Here is a 24,385-nt window from a genome sequence, read left to right as displayed (position 1 = left end):
CCAACACCTGATGTCTCTGAGGAAGGCTTAAAAACACCCTAACTCGTGGCAGTAGAAGAGGAAAAAGTTCTCTCCTGGCCCCATGCAGCAACTTGTAAAGTCCAGAAGCATGGGAAATATCCATAGTAGAACATAGACACTAGGGGTGTGCAAAGCAGGCCACGTTCGATTCAGATTCAGCCCAATTCTGGGGACAGTGATTTGATTAGTTGATTCAGATTACCGTCCCGATTCAATTCGGCTGAATCTAAATCTGACGATTTGATTCTGTTCTGAAGATTGATTCTGCCATAGACACAGCTTTAAATATTTTTCTACATACTTTGAGGTACCAGGCACGGCTCATGAATGCTATGATGGTGGGGCGGATGGAGCATGGGGGAGCCCCCCGCATGCTCGACGGTGGACCCAGAAGTGGACCAGAAGTCTACTTCCAGGTCTGCCACTGAGCACACCACGGGAGGAACCCAGGTGCCTCCCCAGATGCAGGAGGCACTAGTCACCAAGACAGGGAGTGGGGAAGAGGTCCCCCGTGTGCTCCACAGCAGACCCAGAAGTGGACCGGAAGTGCTTCTGGTTCACTTTTGGGTCCACAGCTGAGTGTGCTGGGGACCCTGCCCCACGCTCCTGTGTGACACTCCATCTGCCTGGTACCTTGAGGTATGTAGAAAAAAACATATAAAGCTGTGTCTATGTCCAAATCATTGACTCTTTCTGAATCTCTCCGAATCAATTTGGAGGGTTCCAATTCTATTTGGAGAGATTAACAGGTCTCCTGATTCGATTCAGATTCAGAGATTTGGCCACTGAATCAGGCCAGATCTCTGCCAAATTGAATCGGCAACCGAAGCTTTGCACAGCCCTAACAGACATAGCTATGACTAGATCACACCTAACCAATGCCTTTTCAACCTTCTTTTGACATCTGCAATGATGAAGATTTCACACTTCCATGGGCAGTCTATTCCACTGCCTCATTGTTCTAACAGTGAAGAAGTTTTTCCTGATATCCAATCTAAACCTACTTTGCTGCAACTTCAAACCCTTGGTCCATGTCCTACTCTGCAGTAAGAAAGAAAAAGTGTTTTCCTTCTTTTTTATGAAAGCTCTTTAGGTATTTGAAGACTGCTATTATGTCCCCTCTTAAACACCTTTTTTGCAAGCTGAACATGCTTAGCTCCTTCAACCTCTCCTAGGATGACTTGCCTTCCAATCCCTTTGCCATTTTTGTCACCTGCCTCTGGATCCTCTAATTTTTCTATGTCTTTTTTAAAATATGGAGCATAATAAGAGTGATTCTTGGATTGATGATCATAGCATTAATGTGGAGACCTGGGTTTTTGGGCAAAAAAAATAATTTTCTGGAAAAATACTCCAGTTCTAGATGAGAGAACTAACAACACATTACAGTTTTTAATTGCATATCATATGGCACTAGCACATGGGGCTCAGATATAGTGATAAACACACTGTACAAATAGAATGAATCCTGAATATTTGTATATATTCAACACGTCTGAAAACTAGGCAGCTTAAACTGGAAACTCAAAAATGGAGCTATACAAAACCAATAACCACCTTGAACATATTGGTTGTGTTTCTCTGGAAACTCTCCAGGCTTCCATTGGATATCAATATAGATTGACCACTTAAGACTGTTCTCCTGCACAGCCCACACTTCAGGACATTGTGCGGGCTTTTCTGTGAACCAAGAGAGATTTAAATGTTTCATTTTAGCTTCTGCCTAAGTGAAATGCTTTGAATGATTCCAGCAGGTCTATAAAGAACAATGTAATGATCTGAATTGGCATTTGCCTAGACAGCCAATTGATCCATGACCCATATACCCAAGAAATAGGATAAAATCATTTGTAGTAAAATGTAACCTGAGGTGGCTCTTTCTAGTTTTTGACACTTCACTTAAATGTTCGGATCATAGTCATTTCTCCATGAGAGTATAATTCATGGATTTTCTGGCCAGAAGGGACCATTATGATCACCTCAACTGACTTCCAGCATAACACAGATTATGGGTTTTCAACCAGTAAATAAAATAGATCCTCTTTAAGTAGATTAGTTATCAGGAGTCTAAGAGATGTATTTTTAGATTCTCTGAAGACTGTTCTTCTGACTTTGGTTTTAAGAGAATGTCAGCTAGGTAGATATATATATATATAGTCATATCCTTGCATCCCAATGTGGGTAATTAGTATGACCTAGATATACATTTTTTTGGTAATATTTTGTAAGAAGGTAAAGACTGGACATATGGATCTTGTAGGTGTCCTGAGAAGAGATGTATTAATTATATCTTTGGCTGTATGACTTGTAATATAGCTCTAGTAAGAAAATTAATTTTGGAAACATAGGAACAATGAAAAAAGTTGAATGAATTCATTTTTCCTTTTCTTGGACAAACAGGTTAAATGACAGACACGCTTAAGTGATTTATGGTCCCAGAGCTTTTATGATATGACAGTGAATTGAGAAGATAGTAAGCATATATCCTTTATTTCCTCTACTTGTGCATCCATGGACAGGGCTGGAACATCTGATACTGAATAAAGATTGTTTATCATTTCAGTGCAACTTTTTCATCTTTACTAGATCCCCTTTCCCCCCTGCCCAAAAAAACCAAAACAACAAAAAACCCCAAACAAATAACAACCTAATTTCCTGGAAATTAAGGAAACCTTTTCATCCCAGGTTTATTTTTAAAATAAATATCTTTTCTCCCTCACCAAAATTGCATTCCTAAATACTTGTTAAAATCCTTTATGAAGAGCAATTTTCCCAGAGATATTGTCATGGATAAGATCCTATCCACAAAATGCATGACGGGGAACTACACTTGTAAATTCTTCTAAGGGAACCAAATTCAGTTTGTGATTAAAACAGACAACAAATACACTGGAATTAATGGTTCACAACTATGTAAAGACAGTGGATATCTTTAAACACAACTGGGTCCAAAATAATTTTTTTGGTATTGATACAAAGGCCAAATTTAATCTTGGTGGTGATGGGAGTTATGGAGATTAAGTTAAACACTAATAAGAATTTATTGTGCTCCTATACTAGTTTCATACCAGTATAACTGTACTAACTTCAATGCAGGTAATTGGTGAGGACTATAAAGACCACACTAAATGTCAAATTATAGAATCAAAGGAAAGTAGGGCTTTGGAAGGGACTTCACAAGGATATCTAGTTCAACCCCTGCTTAAAGCGGGGTCATCCCTGACTAAAACAACCTGGAGAAGGATTGTCCAATCTGCTTTTGAAAATGTTCAGGGTTGGCAATTCCACCATTCCTCTAGGCAGCCAATTCCAGTACTTGACCAGCCTCATAGTCAGAAAGTTCCTCTTAATACCTAGCCTAAATTTTCTCTGCTTCAGCTTCAAGGTATTGCTCCTAGCCTGGTCCCTTATGAACAGACAAAAGCCTACCTCCATCCTCTCTATAATCACCCTTCAGGTATTTGAAAATGGTCATCAAATTCCCTCTCAGTCTTGTCTTCTTCAGACTAAATAACCCTAGTTCTTTCAGCCTTTCTTATAAGTAGAAATCTACTCAATTCACAATTTTGCGGATTTCAAGGAAATCACAAAATTGGGCATTGTCTTCAAAATTCGGCAATGTCTGCAAACCCCCCCATAAAAATAAAATACTGGAGGGTCCCATCAGCACAAAGGGGAGCAGCCAATTTGGCATCTTCCCTCACCCTTCACTGCTGATTGGTTGAGTGGGCTGCCTGCCATGCAGCCCCACTCCTCTCTGCTAATCGGTGGTGAGAGACAGGGTCGCATGATGGACATCCCTCTTAGCCAGTCATTGGTGGCTGCAGCCCTCTCAACCTATCAGCAGTGAAGGGAGGGGCCACAGGGGCCCTTTGATCAATCAGAAGTGTAATAAGCCTACAAATTTATGAATATGTTAAATAGCACTGTTCTCAACATGGATCCCCAGGGGACCCCACTCTCTACTTCTTCTATCCTGAATACTGACCATTTATACTTACTCTTTGCTTTTTTTGAGCCAATTTTTAACCCATGAGTGTATGTTCCCTCTATATCCTTAGACCAACACGGCTACAACCTAAACCCCTGTTCCCTCTAATGCACTACTGGGCACAGGGCTGCTTCTGCCTGTCTCCTCTGGCTCAGCAGCACACTGTTGTGCCTGTCATGGCAAAGACTCCTAGGGGTTGTGCCATTCTGAGCCACCATTTAAGTTGGCACCTGGGGCTGGTGTTCTGCTCATGCAATTTCCTTGCAAAATTTTCCACAATAAGCCTGCAAAATCAGCCACCTGCCTGATGGCCCTACTCAATTTGGGTAGGTCCCTATTTATAAGTCACACTTCCTAGGCCTCTAATAATTTTTGCTGCTCTGATCTGGACCACAGTCTTTTTGAAGTATGGAGACCAAAACTAGACATAGTATGCCAGGTGATGCTTCATCGGTGCTGAATAGAGTGTAAAAATCACTTCATTTGATTTGCAAGTGACATTCCTGTTAAAATAACTCAGTATGCTGTTGGCTTTTTTTGCAACAAGAGTACACACTTGGCTTTTATTCAGCAGGTCCTCTCTGCAGTATTCTATGTAGCCTAGTAGCCACCCATTCTCCAGTATGTATTTGTGCATGCAATTATTTTGACTGAAGTGCAGGATTTTGCACTGGTTGAATTTCATCCAGCCCGTTTTTCCAGGCAATCCAGGTCTTTCTGGCCCTACCCTCCAGAAGGCCTGTAACTCCATCTAAAGTTGTCATCGTCATATTTGCTGAATGTGTACTCCATCCCAATCAAGATTAATGATTAAACAATACCAAATGCAGGACAAACCCTACTTGCTAATTCCTCCCAACTAGACAATGAGCCATTGTTGACTACTTGTTGAGCATGACAATGCAACCAGTTATATATATATATATAGTACTTTCTTCAACTCTTTATTTCCTTACCTTGTTTACAAGAATGTCATGGGAAACAATGTCAAAAGCCTTGCTGAAATCAAGGTACATTATATCCACTACCTTCCTCCAGTCACAGAGCCTGTCACCTTATCATAGAAGGAGTTTAGGTTGGTCAGGCAGGACTTTTGGTGAACCCTTACTGGCTCTTTCTGATTGCCTTGTTTTCCTTTAGATGCTTCACTATGGATTCCTTTGTGGAATATTTTTTCCAGATATTGAGGTCAGGCTGAGTGCTCTGTACTTCCCTGGATCCTTCATTTCACCTTTCTTCAAGACTATATTTGCTCTTTTCCAATCACCTCCATGACCTTAAAGAGGATAGCTAGTGGCTCTGTAATTACTTCAGCCTATTCTTTCAGTACCTTAGGGTGCATCTTATCCACTCCTATAATCTTGAAAGCATTTAGTTTCTCTAAGTAACACCTAACCTGTTTTGCCATTACCTTGGGCTATTTGACTCATTTCCTACCTTTACTTCCTACTGCACATGTTATTTGGTAGCTGTCTTTATTTGTGAAGACAGGGGTAAAAAAGGCATTAAATACTACAGCCTTTTTTGTATCATCCATAACTAGATTGCCTTCTGCATTCCATAAGGGACCTATGGTTACTTTGGCCTTCCTATTACTTTTGACACTTGTAGATCCCTTTTTATTGCCTTTTATGTTCCTTGCCAACTGCATCTCAAATCATGTCTAGGTCATCCTAATTTTCTTCCATCATGCCCATACAGTGTTCTTATACTGTTTCATAGTACTATGACCATGTTACCACTTTTTGATGATTCTTTTTTGAGTTTCAGCTCATTGAAGAGATTGCTTTTTATCCAGGTCTTCTGGCTCTTTACTTTAGAAAGAAAAAAACTAGCAGAAATTGGTTTTAATTCATCAATCTCTGGGTTATGGGTATGATCCCACCATGCCACTCTGCTTCCAATGAGTATTTCTTCAACTGGTAATTTACATACATGTTGTCTTCTTTTTATTTGGCAGCCTTGTTACTAATAAATTTGACTCTTCACTATGCTGGAGTTGCACCTACTTACTCAAGAATATTGGGACACAGAAGAAACTTTTTACTTCCTGAATGAAAGCCCAATTTTGGCTGCCATATACAATTTACACTGACTTCAGTGGAATTATCTTTATTTATGCCTGAACTAAGTATAAGTCAGTGTCAAGAAGAACTTGGGCTCTGAACCAAATGTGTTTATTTTGTACAGCTACAATACTAAACTCCATCAAAAATGGTTGCCAGCTTTATTACTTGCATTCATATCTAGAATGCTTTATAAATTATCTCCCAAAAGCAATTTGCCTATAAAAATTACTTTTTTATTTCTGTTTCACTTATTTCATAGGTACTTGCTCCTGTGAGGTGCTAAGTACAGGATCTCACAGGATAAGACTCTGAAGTAGAGTCATTAGCTAAAATCATTAAAAATTGGTTCCTTGTAGTATCAACAGGATAGCTGCAGTATTGGCTTTGTCCCAGTAGCCAGGCACTTATATAGCTCCTCTGTGATATGACCCAAGCACTAGCCAGTGGAGTTATATAGGCTTAAAATGGTGAAATTCAAAAGTACAACAAACTTCTTCAGCACCTGGAGCTAGGGGAGGAAGATTATGCTAACTGCTGGAGGGTGGGGTGTGGGAAGAAAGGGGGTAAAGTGGAGTGTTATTTGCCCTAGTTCTCTGTACTCTGGTGTCAGATCCTACTGCTATGGGTCCTGTTGTAGCAGCATAGGCTCAGGCCACTGCAACAAAGACACTTGGGGGAGGGGAGGTGATACTATTCCACTTGCTCTGCTCACCCCTCTCCTCATAAGAATATAAGAGCATAACAACAGCCATTTACTGGGTCAGATCATAGGTGCATCTTGCTCAGCATCCTTTGTCACAACGGCAGAGAGTGGATCTTGAAAAGAAAAGTGAACTGGGTATGACCAGGGTACTCCCACTGTCCCCCATTCCTTTCTCACATGCACCTTCCAGCATTTAAGGTCCAGGAAGTTCTAATTCAGAAACTACATCCCTAACTCCCACCTGCAGTAGCTACTGATGGCCCATTTCCACCAAGAATCTGCCCAATCCCTTTTTGAATCTAGCTAAACTGACAGCTTCCAGAACATCTGGTGACAGTGAGTTCCACACTTTAATTACATGCTATGTGAAAGAGAACTTCCTTTTGTTACTTTTAAATTTACCACCTACTAGTTTCATTTTGTGACCCCTAGATTTTGTATTGAGAGGAAATAATAAATCCTTATTTACTTTCTCTTTCCCATTTAGTATTTATAAACCCTTATCATGCCCCCCCTCAAGTCCTTTTTCTAAACTGAATAGGCCTAGCTTCTTTAGTCTCTCATGTGGAATCCCCTCCATACAACAATCATCCTTGTTGCCCTTCTCTGTACTTTCTCTAGTTGTTCTATATCCTTTTTGAGGTGTGGGAACTAGACTGGGCACAGTGTTCAAGGTGTAGATGTGCCATGGATTTATAAGAGGACATAATGATACTTTCCATTTTGTTTATTATTCTTTTCTTAATAATGACTAACATTTTGTTTGCCTTTTTGAGCTGCTGAGCACTGAGCTGATGTTTTTAGTGAACTGTCCACAATGACTCCCAGATCTCTTTCCTGTGTGGTAACAACTAATAGAGAGCCCATTATAATGGAGGTATAACTTGGTTTATTTTTGCCCAGGTGCATCACTTACACTTATCTACACTGAATTACATCTGCTATTTAGTTGCCCATTTGCTCAATCTTGCCAGTTCTTTCTGTAGTTTCTCACAGTCCACCTAGACCTTTAACACTTTGAAGAATTTTGTGTCATTAGCAAATTTGGCCACCTTGCTACTCACCCCCTTTTCCAAATTATTTATGAATATGTTAACCAGCACTGTCTCAACACAGATCCCTGGAGGACCCCAATATTTACTTCTTTCTATCCTGAAAACTGACCATTTATACTCACTCTGCAGATTCCAGCCAATTTCTAACCCATGAGTGGATGGTCCCTCTAATACAGTAGTGAGCACAGGGCTTCCTCTTTCTGGCTTCTCTGACTCAGCAGCACACAATTGTGCCTGCCGTGGCAAGGACTCACAAGGGGTTGTGCCATTCTGGAGCCCTCATTTAAGTTGGCACCTGGGGTTGGTATCCTGCTCACCCCTCCTAGTTATGCTATTCCTCAAATTATTTCTATTTTTTAATAGTATGAGGTGATGATATAGTATGATAAGAGGGGTGGGACAATCATCCATCTAGCTAGAATCATGAGTCAAACTTTTAATGTTTGCAATTAGAGGAGTCATATTTAGAGGAAATTCTTTAACTGTCAGCTACAGCTTTGAGCTGCTGGGTGTGAACCTGGGCAGAATAAATAATACCTTAGATTCAAAGGTGAAGGCCTCCTTAGTATTGTTCAGCATCACCCTTAGGACAAGATTCTGTCATGGTGTTAAACGAGGGTACCCCGATAAAGCTCAGTGGACTTCTCACTTAAGTCACAACCATATTCACACCAAAAGTCAAGGGTCCCTAATCTGGGAAATGCTAAATTACAGATCAAAAGGATGTCACATATGAGGTTTTATGTCAAACTTTGAAGATCTTGAGATGAAGCCAGCCCTTACCATAATTAGGCTAGTCACACCTATGCCTAGTTGCCAAAAGACCCACAAGGCTGATTATATTACCTGAGGTTTGTCTTTCCAACCAGTGTGGGGAGGAGGGGAGAGGGGTCTGTACCTACTGGCTTTTCAGATGTTTTGTACAGTTAACACAAGGAGTAGAAGCAGGACAGAGCACTCCATCTAAGTATTTCTGAATCTTAGAGACAAATGCCTGGATTAAGCAGGTGGCTATACCTGAATTTGTCTTTTGGTCAAATGCAAGCAGTATTGTAAATTAAAATACTTAGACACATGTGTAGCAGTGGATGTAGTCTTTCTGAACTTTAGGAAGCCCTTCGACACTGTCTCTAACCCCATTCTCATTAAAAAGCTAGGGGACTGTGGCATCAACACCTACACAGTCAAATGGGTCACTAGTTAGCTGGAGGACTGCACCCAGAGAGTGGTGATGGACGGGTCTTATTTGACCTGGAGGGATGTGGGCAGTGGGGTTCCGCAGGGCTTGGTCCTTGGGCCCGCACTGTTCAACATCTTCATCAGCGACTTGGATGGGGGTGTAAAAAGCACCCTGTTCAAATTTGCAGACAACACTAAGATGTGGGGAGAAGTGGGCATGCTAGAAGGGAGGAATAGGCTGCAATTGGATCTAGACAAGTTACAGAGGTGGGAGGATGAGAACAGGATGGGTTTCAACACTGACAAGTGCAAGGTACTGCACCTGGGGGGGAAGAGCCAGCAGCATACCTACAGGCTGGGGAACTCCCTTCTCATCAGTGCAGAGGCAGAAAAGGATCTTGGAGTTGTTGTTGATGCCAAAATGAACATGGGCCGACAGTGTGGGGAAGCGATCAGGAAGGCCAACCGTACCTTGTCATGCATCCACACATGCATCTCAAGCAGGTCCAAGGAGGTGATCCTCCCCCTCTATGCGACAATGGTTAGGCCGCAGTTGGAGTACTGTGTCCAGTTCTGGGCGCCACATTTCAGGAGGGATGTAGGCAACATGGAGAGGGTCCAGAGGAGGGCCACCCGCATGATCAGGAGTCAGCAGGGCAGGCCCTATGAGGAGAGATTTTTAACAAGTTCTTTACCTCTGTCTTCTTGGACAGGGACCAAGACAACTCTCCCACAGGTAGGGGCAATCTTGGGGATAGCACAACCAGGCCTCAGGTGTGCACAGATGTAGTTAGGGATCTTCTGGAAGGGCTGGATGTTTTAAAATCTGCAGGCCCTGATGCCCTCCACCCATGGGTGTTGAAAGAGCTGGCAGGGGTCATTGCTGTGCTCTTGGACCGGCTGCATGAGCGATCATGGTCCACGGGTCAGGTGCCCGGACACTGGAAACTAGCTAATGTGGTCCCCATTTATAAGAAAGGGAGAAAGGAGGACCCAGGAAACTATAGGCCCATTAGCCTCACATCGGTCTTGGGGAAAATCCTTGAAATAATTATCAAGGATCACATCTGTGAGGGGCCAGCAGGGCAGATCATGACCAGGGGAAACCAACATGGGTTCATCAAAGGCAGGTCCTGCCAGACCAACCTGATGGCTTTTTATGACCAGGTAACTAAATCCTTGGATGACAGTGTCACTGTGGAATAGTCTTTCTGGATTTTAAGAAGGCCTTTGACACTGTCTCTCACCCCATTCTTATTAATGCTACAGCATAGTTACTCAATGTAACTATTGATGCCTACACAGTTGGATGGGTCAAAAATTGGTTGATGTGGTGCACCCAGAGAGTGGTGGTGGATGGGTTGTACTCGACCTGATGGGATGTGAATACTGGGGTCCCCAGGGCTCGGTCCTGGGGCCTACACTGTTCAACATCTTCATCAGCGACTTGGATGAGGGGGTGGAAAACATGTCCAAGTTTGCTGATGACACCAAGACATGGGGAGAGGTAGGCACCCTCGAAAGGAGAGAGAGGCTGCAATTAGATTTAGACAGACTAACGAAGTGGGCGGATGGGAATAGGGGGGGTTCAATGTAGATAAATGCAGGGTGCTGCACCTGGGGAGAAGGAATCCACAGTATACATACAAGCTGGGGAGCTCCCCTCTTGAGAGCACAGAGGCAGAAAGGGATCTTGGAGTCATTACTGACTCCAAGATGAACATGAGCCGCCAATGCCAGACCGCAGCCAGCAAAGCCAACCGCACCTTGTCGTGCATCCAAAGATGCATCTCAAGCCGGTCCAGAGAGCTGATACTCCCCCTCTATGCGACATTGGTCAGGCCATAATTGGAGCACTGTGTCCAGTTCTGGGCACCACACTTTAAGAAGTATGTGGCCTGCCTTGAGAGGGTTCAGAGGAGGGCCACCCGCTTGGTTAGAGGGCAACAGGGAAGGCCTTATGAGGAGAGGCTGAGGGACCTGTTCAGCCTCAGCAAGCAGAGGATGAGGAGGGATTTGGTGGCTGCCTACAAACTCGTTAGGGGAAATCAGCAGCAAATAGGAAGGGCCCTATTTCCCCCCAGCAGCACCTGGGGTGACAAGGAACAATGGTCAGAAGCTGTTGGAGAATAGGTTCAGGTTACAGAATAGAAGGCACTATTTCACTGTTAGGGTGGCTAGGATCTGGAACCAACTTCCTAGGGAAGTGGCCCTCACTCCTACCTTGAGTAAATGCAAATAATGGTCACAAGCTGGCAGAGGGTAGATTTAGGCTAGATATCAGGAGGTGCTACTTCACTGTCAGGGCAGCTAGGATCTTGAACCAACTTCCAAGAGAAGTGGTGCTGGCTCCTATCCTGGGGGTCTTTAAGAGGAGGCTGGATGAACACCTCGCTGGGGTTGTTTGACCCCAGTACTCTTTCCTGCCATGGCAGGGGGTCGGACTTGATGATCTGCTTAGGTCCCTTCTGACCCTACCCCTACCCACTATGAAAAGCCAGGTGTATCCTGACCAGAAAACTGTTGTAAGTGGTTATCAGTGCCAACTAAGGCCTGGTGCAGACATTCAGTTTCTTCTGTGAGAGTTGATGCTCTCCCAGGAGAAACCATGAGTATACAGATGTCCAGGATTTTTTTTCTCATGGTAAAAGTGGCTATTTGAGGAGAAAAATATCCTGGGAACAACCCAGGTTAAATGACTCCCAGGAGAGTTTCTCCTGGGACAACATATGTCTCTACTTGCCATGGCTTCTCTCAAAAGAGAATATATTCCTCCAGCATTCTCCCCTCCCCCATCCCCCAAAGAGACAGTGTGTCACTCACTGCACTCTGCTGCTCCAGCAGGGAGCAGACCATGCCCCATCATAATCCCTACATTGTGTTTCAGGGAAACACAGGCTGACCATGGGCTGCCTGAAGCACTGTTGCTATTTATCTCAGAGCATGCTGAGATACGTGCACAGGAGTCCCTCACCCCCAGCTCCAGAGTGTTATCACTGGAAACTCTCTACTATTTGGGGCCTCAACATTTGAATATCTGTACGTGTCTCTGGATAAGTTTCTCTACTAGGAAAACAAACCTGGGAGAATTCTCCCAGATTATTTGAATGTGGACATGCAGTCATAGTGTCAAACATGGTTGTCACCCTCCTTCACTTCCAGTAGCAAACTCCAAGGTGACTGCATTAAAGTCATAGTAATCATGCCACTGGAAAGCTGATGTAAGAGTAAGCAGAATTCATAATAAACATGAATCACTACACCTTTACACCATGTAATTACATTGGCTTAGTGGAGTAGTTATGCTCAACAACTCTTTCCTCTCTGTCTTCTTCCCCAACATTCAGGATAAGTTGTTTGATTACATTTATTGTGAATGAAAAACTTAGAGAAAGACAAGTCTAATGGGTGAGTTTTCATTTAACTCTGAATTAGGTGAAAATAGATTTTTTTTCTTATTTTTCTGGTAGTAAGATCCAGAATCCAAGCCCATGTCCTTTGAGAATAGGTCTGTCTTCCATGTTTATAAGCCTTTCCCAATTACAGCACATTCTCATTTTTCAAGCAGAATGTACCTATCCTCTTTGACCATGAAAGTGGACGTAGAAGACATCTGTCAGAAAGTTAGGAATCAAAGATGCGCTTGAAGAAGATCTTTAGTATCAAGAGAGAGACCTTATTATTATCAGGGAAAAGTATATCGGTAAATTAAAGGGATGAAGAATTTTAAAGCTGACAGTAAATTTTGCAAGTAAATCAACTACAACCACTGAGCTTTTTGGTTGTTTGTTGCTGGCTTAGACTACCACTTCCACTCCTCCTAAATAGCAGCATATAAATATTCAGAATGTTACATATTTACATTTTGGCAGAAGACTTCTTTTTTTAAGAATACTGTCTTTTCAAATTTATACATCTTGGCTCTGGTCTAACTCTGTTAACACTGAAATAATGGTAGTTTTTTTTCATTGGCTTTAATGGTCACAGAGATCTATCAACCCTATGTGCTTTTAAAAATTTCACTCCCTTTGGTCTAGGTTTTCATGGAAGAATTGCCATGGTTCCTGATTCTGATCTCACCAACCTCAAAGACAGATTAGTTACACCAATATAAGTTATATCCAAAGCATCTTGAGATACTTCTAGCTTAAATCGAATAACAGAGATCAGAATCTAGCCACACATCTATTTGGCTCAGTTTATTTTGTTACCAGGATAGACCTAATGGTCCAAAATTATTTCTAGCGCAACCATATTGCAGTCATTGGAATTACACTAGAGATGCATTTGGTTCTCTGTTGCTATCATATGTTGTACAAAGAAGTAAAGTAAGCATGATAACACAATCTGACAGAAAAATCCAAGCACTGCTTTCTATATAAAGTACCTGTTATATCTTCCATTTCTATTCAATTACAAAACAAAGTATGGCAGAAGGTACATAAAACCCTGCTCTGCTGCTTTAAAAACGCCTTCATTGTCTAACTGTACAGAAAAGTTTTCATGTTTTCTACATTGACAGCTTTTCTTTTCCCATCTGTACAAAATCTCTGTCTACTTCTTGGTCTATATTTCATATTTTTCTTCTCAAAAGAGCTTTGATATGGTTTTGAGAGACCTTTTGGTTAGTCTTATCATGTTTGCTCATGACTGGAGATTAACATTAAAGAAGATTAAATCCTGAATATGTGTCCTTCTTCTTCAGCAGTATCTCCTAGATTCGAATAAAAACTGATGATTTTCCCAACAGTCTCACACTTATTTTCTGTCATTTCCAGGAACAAATCCAAATGAATATAAATATAGTGATGGCAGTGAATATAATTAGGAATAAGAAAAAGAAAAATGAGGCAAATAAAGAATTAAAAAAATGGAAGTGTTGCATTTTAGTGGTAAAGAAGTATTAAAAGTGATTGTATGACATGTATGACATGATGATTACTGTTCACTGACCTATTTAAATTTTTCTAACATTTTGTAAAGAAATTCTTTCCTGTCCTGTGTTAAAAACACGTCTTAAATTGGCATTCCATTCTTACACTTCCTTCTTTATGCTTCTGATCATGGCTCAACTATCTCAAATGCATTTGTGGGTTATTTGTGTCTTAAGACAAAACTTCCAGTTCTGCTCCTAATAACGACTGATTTCTCTTAAGCTATAACATTTATCCAGAAGCTTCTCTGAATAAACATTTTCTTCTGCAAGTTCTTTTCCACGCGGAACATTACTTGTATATAACTCATCTTATAAAGATGCATCTCCTTCTTCAATTGCCACATTATAGACCTACTAGATCTCACTCATTTGAAGCATGAGTCACTCATATTGATTTAATGGAATGCAATTTTTAAGTGGTTAAGTATCTCAGTCTTGTGACTAAGGAGCTTAGACTGTATTTCAATATGGTATTTCAAGGAAAAACTTAATATATTAGTAATATAACATGCAGACTGAAAGACTGCATTTATTGGATTCTGTGTGTGCATGAGCACATGCATACACGTATGTGATTTGCACATGCAAGTTTATTATAACTTTAAGAAATAGCTGTCACTATTGCACTATAGAACCTACTGTGCATATCTCAGTCAGTACAGCATGGACTTGACTCCATTTTGGCATGTATTTTAGAGCAACAGACTTAAATTTCTTGTGCAAGTTCCTTTATTTACTTTTAAAAGACTACTACAGTTAAAATGATTTTAAAATGGAACTTGACAGAATTGTTTGAAAGTCTTCTGTTGTTCATAACTTATCGTGCCTAAAACTGTTTAAAATGCCCAAATTGTCCAACATTGGTTGGCCATCTCATCCTGTATGAGATTCCTCAAGTAATTAATGTACACTGAATCTATTAAATTAAAACAGCAGTTTACTCTCACCATACTTGCACTGGCTAATGTCATCAACTGAGATAAGAAGTCTGCTTTCCAAGTATCTCAGGAGGCTAATAGTGGAGGAGTAGAAATAAACCAAAACTTTGCTCTGCTCAGAGGGTAGAGCAAAAATTGAAGAAAGAGTCTCTCTAAATGTTTGAATGTTATGCAGGATAACAATATAGGGCCAGATTCTGGCACCTTTAATCATTCTCAAGGGTGAATCCAGCAGTTGGGCAGCAGTGTGGCTGCACTCCTCTTTGGCAGTGCCATATGAACTCAGCTTTGAGCTTGCTGCCTGATCAGCACAGTCTCCTGCCAGAGTACCACAGCCACAGCAAATTCAATAAGCTTGCCAGCTGACTGGGGCAAGCTCTGACCAGAGCCATCCAGAGAGTGAGTGCCAGTACCCCTCATTCCTTTTCCACTGCCACTGAATTCAGTGGAGGGAGTGGAGGTGAACAGTAGTGGCTGGACCCTGGAGCCTCATTGCACATGCACAGCACAGCCAAAGCGTGTAGTTGGGAGGTCTCCACCCTCCTCACAGTACATCTGGATCTGCTATTGATCATATTATTAGCATTTTATTCTATGAGTCTCAGGGAATTTTGATATTAATTCAGTGGAGCCAACAATTCAATTGGGACTAGAACCACAAAGGAACTGAGGTGCGCTTAATTTTAGTGACGATAAAATGCTAGGCCCCTAAGAAAGGGAATCATCACTGGCAGCACACTAAGTAGGAGGACACTCCAGACAGCCAACAGGAAACACTGAAGTCCCACCTCTCTCCCATAATTAGGTACAAATGGCAGGTCTGAATTAGATGCATATATTAAGACTGGGATTCAGATCTTGAACCACATTCCAGGTTGCACTTTGGTGCTAGGGTGGGGTGTCATTCAGTCTTCTTCACATGGATGGCACAGAAAACAACAGTCATGGTAGTGCCCCCTGTTTTTATATTAGGTAATAGTTATAGCGATCATAAGCAGGAAGTGAGACACCTTGGTTTTGGGCCTTCTTCAGCCTGAGGGAGTTCAAACTGCTTCCCTTACATCCCATAAGTGCCTTAGATACTATGCTAGAGATTAGGTTAGACTGGAAGAATTTTCTACCCATTCTGTTGAAACTGAGCCACTGTGAAGAACGGCATGCAACATTTGTGGAATTTCACATCAATGATGATGACACCCACACAAAAGGGCAGTCCTGGGTTCAGGACCCTGCTCCAGAGATTGCTTATGTATTTTGCATTTAAAAATATTTGGTTAAGATACAACAATGTTGTTTTAAAGCTTTCTTCCTTCAGAGTGCTATAACCATAGTCAAGTCATGCTTTCTTTCCTTCTGATCGACAGTGGCACAGCTTCAAAAGGAGAGGTAGAGGATACCCCCACACAGGCATTTTTTTTACTCTGGCAGTTTAGGCACTCTCCTGGGAGGTACCATCTATGGATCTGAACTCTCTTAAACCAGAAGATGCTCTCAAATCCTGGGCTAGTAAGCCATTACACCATCCTAGGAACCATTAAGCAATTATGTAAAAGGTGAGTGTCACCACCTCCTTGTCCTTCTCCAGTAGCCCTATGTATGAACAGAAGTGGCCAAAATTATTGTGCTTCATGCTGAACTCCAATGCTATTAGAACATGTTAGGCATGTACAGAGTTTGGCTACCAAATAAGGCCATTCAGGGGACTTAAGAATTAGGGATACCTAGGTTATAAGTCCCAAACAGATGTAGACAGAAGAGAGTGCTGAGATATTCAGTTCAGCAAAGATGGAAGCAGTTTTGAACACGCAGGCCACATCTACATGAGACACTGACTTTGCAGTTGTTACTGCAGTCATTTAGTACTTGTATATACAAGTACTAAATGACTGCACAGTAACCAACCTGTGTTACTGTGCAGTAGTACCAAAAAACAGCTTTTTCGTGATGCTGACTGTGCAGTAGCCTGAGATTACTGTGCAGTAGCATCACATCACAGTATCTGCCATGCAACACTACTCTGTTGCAGTCTCAGGCTATTGCACAGTCAATGTCTCATGTATACACGACTGCACAGTAGCAGAGTAGGCACTTAGGAAGGTTTTTGGTGAACTTGGATGCATATTAGCACTAAGGGCCAGATTATATATAGCCTTCAAGCACGTAAGTGCTAAGTACATAAAACTGCAGGCTTTGGCACTTACATTAGTTTGAAATCCTATTTCCCTCCATGGTGGAAAAGAAATATCCTGTGCATTTACTTGCCAGAAATAAGATGAAGAAGAAGCATCAGCAACAGTGACCTCCCACCTTTTACCCTTGTGGTTAAGAAATCTGCCTACAGAAAGAAAGACCCAGCAGGTGTTTGAATTTGTATTAGCTGCTTCCCAGAAGAGTGCTCTAACCACCAGGCTTCAGGCTAGATGTTGCTCAGACTGTCCTCCAGCACTTCTATTGAAGATGGCCTACTGCAACTTATATTCACTATTCATTGGATAAAAAAAACTTTCTCTGGGAAAGTTTCTGCTCCGTTGAGGGGAAGGCCTGGGCTACACCTAAGAGCCTTCCCAGACAGCTTATATCCTACTAGAATACACACCCTTTGAGTTATATGCTTCCTCTTGCCCTCCCTTCCCTCATTTATTTTTCTTAGCTACCCTGTAAACCAGCTCTGGTTTACAGGGTAGCTAAGAAAAATAAATGAGGGCTGGAGAATGCCCCTTCAGTTCCTAGTCCATGGCCTATTGGTCAAAGTATTTTCCTGTAAAGTATGAAATGCAAGTCCAAATTTCCTCTGCATGAAGGTAGCTTAGAATTTGGGTGTCCTGCTCCCAAGGCAAGTGCCTTAGCTCATGGATTTTCAACCTTTTTTAATCTAAACACTCCTGGTGACCAGACGCCAAGAGGGGAGGAAGGAAGGGGGAGGAGGACACAGCTGAATGCTGAGCGGTTGTGGGGGGTAGTGCGCAGGAGGATGCCGAACACAGTGCGGGGGCGTGCATGGCTGGACACGGAGCAGAGAGACAGGGACAGTTCATGGGTGGGTGGGGAAAGAGCGCCACCGCTTCCCAGGAGCAGGGCCAGGGAGGGGCAGGAAAGCTCACTGGTCTGGGGTGAGGGCAGTGGCACTCCTCTGTTGGGTGGAGAAGCTCACCAGGCTCGTGTGTGGCAGTGGTAGCCATCACATGGGAGCTTCCCTGTCCCACAGAGGGGTGCCGCTGCCTTCGCCCTGCCCTGGGAGGCAGTGCTGGTTGACAACCCCTGCCTTAGCTGATAAGCTACTGGGACAACTTTTTTCAACAATTAAAAATTCAGGATTTGCTTGACATTATATGCATACCTCAGCAATTCTATTTCATTCAGAGCAACTATCCAGCCAGAGTATAGCTGTGCTCAGTAGGCTAATGCTGGCAATTCTGAATCCCTACCTGTGCATAAATACTAAACACTGTAGCTACTATCTGTAGCTACTATTTACCCACCACTTAGGTGTGTGAAGTATCCATAGTATCAGAATGTTCACTTGAATTTAGGTATCTAAATTTCAACCAGTTTGTATGTTAGCTACCTAAATCCTTTTTTGTATTTTGTCTTTATTAACAGCAGTAAAGGTACTCGTTTTGAAGTGCTTTTTAGCATAAGTTACTCAGTAGATTATAATAATTAATAGAACATAGTAGGCACAGACACATATGCTGATTTAAGGCTCGTTAGCCCAAATTAATGCAGGTATATTAACAGCACACATCTACACATGTGCACCCTTATGCACCTTAAAAATGGCAATTTTAGGCTATTTATGCCTAAATTTGATACCTGCAAGATCTCATAAAAGCAGGTATAAATTTAAATACCAATATCTAAAGTGCATTAACGCATGTTTAGACTTTAGTCCCATGTCAGTCTGCGCACATGGCGTTAATGCACTTTAACACATGCATGTGCAGACATGAGCCTTAATCACCTTAATTCACATTAAGCTAATACACATTATATATAGGTGTGCCTAAATACACATGTAGACATGCCCAGTATGCCTTTTTAAACTTCTCACATTCATTTAAAGGTATTTTAAAGGATTTTTTGTTAACATAGTGAATATACTGTATTGTCTGCCTTATGTACTAGAGAACTGGCCAAATTATGCTGTGACATGCCATTGACTTCAATGATTTTGCACAGTATATATATGAAATTATTCAATGTAAATTTTGCCCTGTGATGTTTAGGAAGAAATTGCAAACACTAAATATTCTGATGTCTTTCCCCAGTATTTACACACAGCATGCACAACACATCAAAAATCTGTAATCTAATATAGTAACTCACAGCTGCACTATGGTCTTATTGTAGAAATGGTTATCGCTTAGCTAAATACAATTTATTAGTGTGTTATGGACCTAAATGACTGATATAAATGTTTTAAAGCTGTATAAAACTTATAATCTAATATAAGAGGGATACAAACATAGTATTTTTGTTAAAAATTAAATAAAATGCACAGTCAAGAGAAGGACATTTACATAATACACACTATCAATAAGAATATATTATAGGTAGCAATGACAAAGCGGTATTAATAGGAGATCATAGAAGTCAGTCGTAACACTGTAAATACCCTTCTATCACTCCTTTCCAGTTAAGAATTATGATAATTTAATTCATTGGAAAAAAAAAAGATTAATTCGTATTCCCCTGCTAAATAGTTTGTAGAAATATACAGAGTAGTCTTAATCAGCTATAAGTCTGGGAAGCATCACCAAAAGCAGACAAAAAAGAAAGGAAAAAATAATAAGGTTGTATAGGATTTGTCACCTATAAATGGGAATATTTTATATTTTAAACTTGTTATACTGCCTCATTTAAAGTACTGCATACTGGCCGTGTCTACATGAGACACTACTACATAGTAGTTGCTGCACATTTATTTAATACTGGTATAAACAAAACTATATATGCGCAGTAACCTGAGTAACAGCCAAAAACCTTTTTTGTGATGTTACCATACAGTAGCATAGTATTACTGTGCAGTAGTGTTGTGTCAGTTTTTGCCATGCAATGCTACTGCACAGTAGTATCAGGCTATTGTGTAGTTAGCATCTCGTGTAGACACACCCACTACACACTAATTCTGCCTGCAAACTTTTAGAAGTGCAAATCCTTTAATTTTACTTTTTCGAAGGATGAATTTCTAAAAAGTACTGAACACCTGTGATTCCAGGGCAGTTTTCTCTCTCCTTAATATGAACTACAGCATCACAACTTCTACTAGGATTTGACTCAGGATTTCCAAAAAAAATCTCACAGATTATGTAAAAACATTGTTTGCATTACCTCAAAGTTTCTAGATTAAGTAGTCATTTATACATTTCTTGATTTATGTTCAGTTCTGCTTGGTGTTAACTAACTGTGTGTAAGGATTAAATTACCTAGCCTTCAGTACTCATGGATAGCTCAACACCATGAGAAGATTCAACTCTTTCTTTCTCTAACGGATGGTAACAGCTCTGAGAATATTTGGAAACATTCACAATATTTTAAATAGTATTGGTGGAAACTTTTAAACTGAAAGTACTTACCTCTATGATTCTATGTCAAGCTGTGGCTAAATCACTTAGTTGGCTTGAAAACTACTAGCTGTGTCTACATGTGCGCTTTAATGTGCAGTAGCCTATTTTACTATGCATTAAAGCGGCCCACAAAAAACTGCTATTATGCTAATGTGCAGCAAAATAGGCTACTGCACATCACCTAAAAAGCATGCTCATGCATGACTGCATGATAAGGCAGCCTAATGCACATTAATTTAGTACCTCACACTGGAGGTACTAAATTTAATGTGCATTAAGAAAAGTGCATTAATGGAAATGTATACATGCCCACTGTGATTTAATTATTTTCAATCTACTGCAGCCCTCTTAGAAATTGCACCTAAGGAAGGAGTAAGGAATTTGTGTCATTTTGTCATACACTATTTAGACAATATCAACCAAAGACAATCATGATTTCTGTCTTAGAGGTGTTTTATTTTTAAAATACTTAGACTTTTGTTTGTCTGAATCCCATATGAAAATCCACATAATGTAGAGAGAATATTTTTGATATGCAAGATACACAATTTAGTCATCAAAGTAGCATCCAAGTGAGTTTTAGCTTTCTCAGTTAGGCATCTTGGATCAAATAACTATAGTTTCCATAACAAAAAAAGTTTTAATAGTGTTTCCATTCCAGCTGACCTCTAAAGCAGAATATTTTTTTAAAATATGAAAGGATTCATTCTTGATATAAGCACAAGGAAATCTATAATCTTTTTTTTATTGCCAGTACCCATCACTAAACTCAGTTAAAATTTTAATGGGAGATTTAAATATAGCCAAATAAAGAAATCTGACAATGAAAAGCACTATTGGAATGTTATCCTGCAGTCCATTCTGAGGTGTTTTATCAGTGATTTGATACATCTGATATTTCCTGGCCTAATCTTCAACTGATGTAAATCAATGTTCCTTCAATAGATATCAAATGAGGTATGCTAATTTAGCCAAGCCAAAGATTTGGCCTAACATATGCACCTGATTTGTGTTATAGGTTACAAATATTTGCACACACCTAAATCCCATTACCTGTTTTTGCACTTCACATGCTACACTTGGTGGAAAAGTCTTGGGGAAGTTATCAGAACACAGTTCAGTACTTGATACTTCCACATAAACACAGCAAATATAAGAAGTGATCAAAATGTTGAAAGAACAGTACAGTCAAGCAAATAATTACTAGGTTAGATGGATCTGATGTTTCAGTTGGATAATCGTGCATATCGTTAGACATTATATCTAGTTACTCTCCCTGCATGTTTTAACCTTACATTTTTGTGTATAATTTTTCAAATATGAAAAGATAATTAACCTAAATTGATGTTAGAATTTTTTTTTTGATTTGCTAAAATCTGTCCTCCTTATTTTCAGGTGTATGCTCTAACTTATATACATGACAGATATAAATATAAATATTTGTAGAATTTGCTACATGATACATTCAATGTAAAGAATAGTCTGTGGAATCATTTGCTTAACAATGGGTGCATCTACGCAAGATGCTTACTGCACATTAGTCTAATAAGACTGTGCAGTAGTATGTGCTAATAGCCTATGGCACAGTGTTATTAGGCTAATGCACAGTAAGTGTCACAAAATAACTGTGTGCTGACACTACTGCATAGTAACTCTACCTACTGCGCATTTAGTTAGTACTTTATTAAGCAAGCACTAAACTAAATGTGTAGTAATTCAGGCACATAAATGAATGCATAGATGCACCCAATACATTTTAAAACCATGTATAATGACTTAATACTGTGAAAAGTAATATGATTAAGGTGACCGTTAAAAAAGGAACAAACTCCTGATTTGAGAAACGTATAGTTATTAGGAAATTTGCAAAAGCCATAATGCAATGTAAAACCATAATGCATAAGGCATGACACATACCACAGAGTAATGATAAGTTTGTATCACAGCACACTCTATGTCCCAAGGCACTCAAAATGCTAAGATACTAATGAGCTAGAGAAGAACATTTCCATGCTACTTAGTTTGAGCTGTAAAATATAACCAGAAAACCAAAGTATGACAAATAACAGGAGCAAGCATACCCTAACAAAACTTGTGATAAGTAAAACTTTATTTGTGATCATTAATAATATAGATTTTGTGACAGAGAGTAGTAGGCGGAGGCAAACTTCTTAACATAAAAAAGTCTATATTTGTGACAGTCTGTGAACTGGTATGCTAGGAGCAAAAGCTGGTATTTCTCTGGCACATTCAAATCCTTGATAATATTGCATACGTATTCTCATTCAGACTTACCGACTGATGCAATGTAGCATACCAGGGTCAATTTGTTCTTGTACAACCTTCCCCCCACAAACCCACCCCATAAAATCCCCCATAAAAAAGTCATACTTTACTTTGTTGTTTGCTCTTCCTCCTCTCTCTCTGTCCCATTCTTGTTTCAGATATATACAAAGCTAGTATTTCACAAGGATGATCTTACAGATAAAAAGGAAATCAATTGATAGCAGAGACTTCTTGAAGTCAGTGCTATTCACACTGAAACTTACATTAAGTTGAGGACTGGCCCTGGATAGATTCCCTCCATAGTGTCATTGTTTGGCAACATTGTGCTTATGTCTGTCTCATAGCTTAGACTACAGTTTGAGAGCAGGAAAATGTATACCTCAAAATATAGCTGTTAATTAATCTTTAATGTTTGCTATAATTCTATGTTCATTTAGCACTGTTATGTATAAGTGTTTTAAATTGTCTGTTAAAAAATGAAGGCAAATTTCAAATGAAAAGCAAACTTTTTCTATATTTGTCCTTACCTTGATTTTCATGCAAAAATTAAAACATACCTACCTCATATTATCAGTGCAAAAAGCTCTAAATATATTTGCATTACTCAATTATTCTTTAAAGTACACAGATGGTATTAAAAATAAAGTAAATCATGTAATACCTTTACTTTTACCTATGGATTTGATGAAATGGTTCCATGAAGAAAGCATTTCCAGACAAAAAGAGAATAAAGAAGAAGAGAAACAACAATAAGAGTCATGAGTAAATGCAGTAATAGTTGAACATGAAAAGAGGCAAAGTATAAAATAAGTGTTTGGAGACAAATGGCAATGCAATCAGTGTCATATTAGGAATTTAGTTTATTTTTTTTCCAATAATGTACATGCAGAAAAAACACAGAATTAACTCATGCTTAGTTAAAGAAAAGGGTGCTGCATAATTGACAGACAATGGCTAAACAGGAGAAAAATCACTGATTTCATTCAGTTGCAAAACTGTATTCTCAGCATTCCAGGAGGCAGGAGCAGGTGCTTTCTGCATGTTTCCAATCAGCCATGCATTAATGTAAATGGTCTCTTCACTGTTTACAGTATGACAAGCTGAATGTCTTCTTTCAGGAGCCATCTGATGAGTGCTCTTGTACTTCTTTTGTCTGTATTAGAATCACCCATAATTGTGTTTTCTGATAAATTCATGGAATTGTCTCAATCACCTTCTTAACTCTCTTACTTCTTTTCAGTTATTATATTGCGAGGGGGCGGGGGGCTGAGGGCACGGGTGGGACAAAAGCTTAAGGAGCAAACAAAAATATATATAATGAAAGAAGAAAGATGTGACTAATATTATGTTTTCATTTGCAGCCAAGACAGCTTTCAAGCATTTGCCCATCATTTGCAGTGATGGATTCAAAGCAGCTACAGAACAAGAAGAAACAATGAAAGCAGAGTGGAAAAGGAACAGAGCCCATACCTTGGTCGCCCATCATCAGGTGCGCCAGACCTTGAAGGGAAACAAGAGCACAGTCAGCAATGAACAAGGGAGCATGGGAAGGTGGTATTGTCACAGTGACAAAAATGTTTTGTGACAGGCATCTGTTTCCTATGAGATGTCTGTATCACAGGGAAATCAAAGAGCATTTT

At 40.2% G+C, this 24,385-nt stretch overlaps 1 protein-coding gene across 16 annotated transcripts in view; it reads right to left on the bottom strand.

The window, feature by feature from the left end:
• NRXN1 (neurexin 1) overlaps nt 1-24,385 on the bottom strand; it is a 1,211,846-nt gene that overhangs the window by 1,051,751 nt on the left and 135,710 nt on the right. For 10 of the 16 annotated variants that reach the window (XM_025201341.1, XM_025201393.1, XM_025201684.1 and 7 more), the window contains exons 3-4: nt 24,216-24,245; nt 23,407-23,418 (exon numbers count right to left, since the gene is read on the bottom strand). In XM_025201341.1, coding sequence (XP_025057126.1) covers nt 23,407-23,418; nt 24,216-24,245 — 42 coding nt within the window. Of the gene's footprint in view, nt 1-23,406; nt 23,419-23,678; nt 23,899-24,215; nt 24,246-24,385 lie in introns of those variants that run through there. The other 6 variants (XM_025201436.1, XM_025201526.1, XM_025202117.1 and 3 more) reach the window with 2 other exon arrangements.

Source organism: Alligator sinensis, unplaced genomic scaffold, assembly GCF_000455745.1.
Source record: "Alligator sinensis unplaced genomic scaffold, ASM45574v1 scaffold131_1, whole genome shotgun sequence".
Classification (NCBI taxonomy): domain Eukaryota; kingdom Metazoa; phylum Chordata; order Crocodylia; family Alligatoridae; genus Alligator; species Alligator sinensis.
This window is presented reverse-complemented; position numbering and strand designations above follow the sequence as displayed.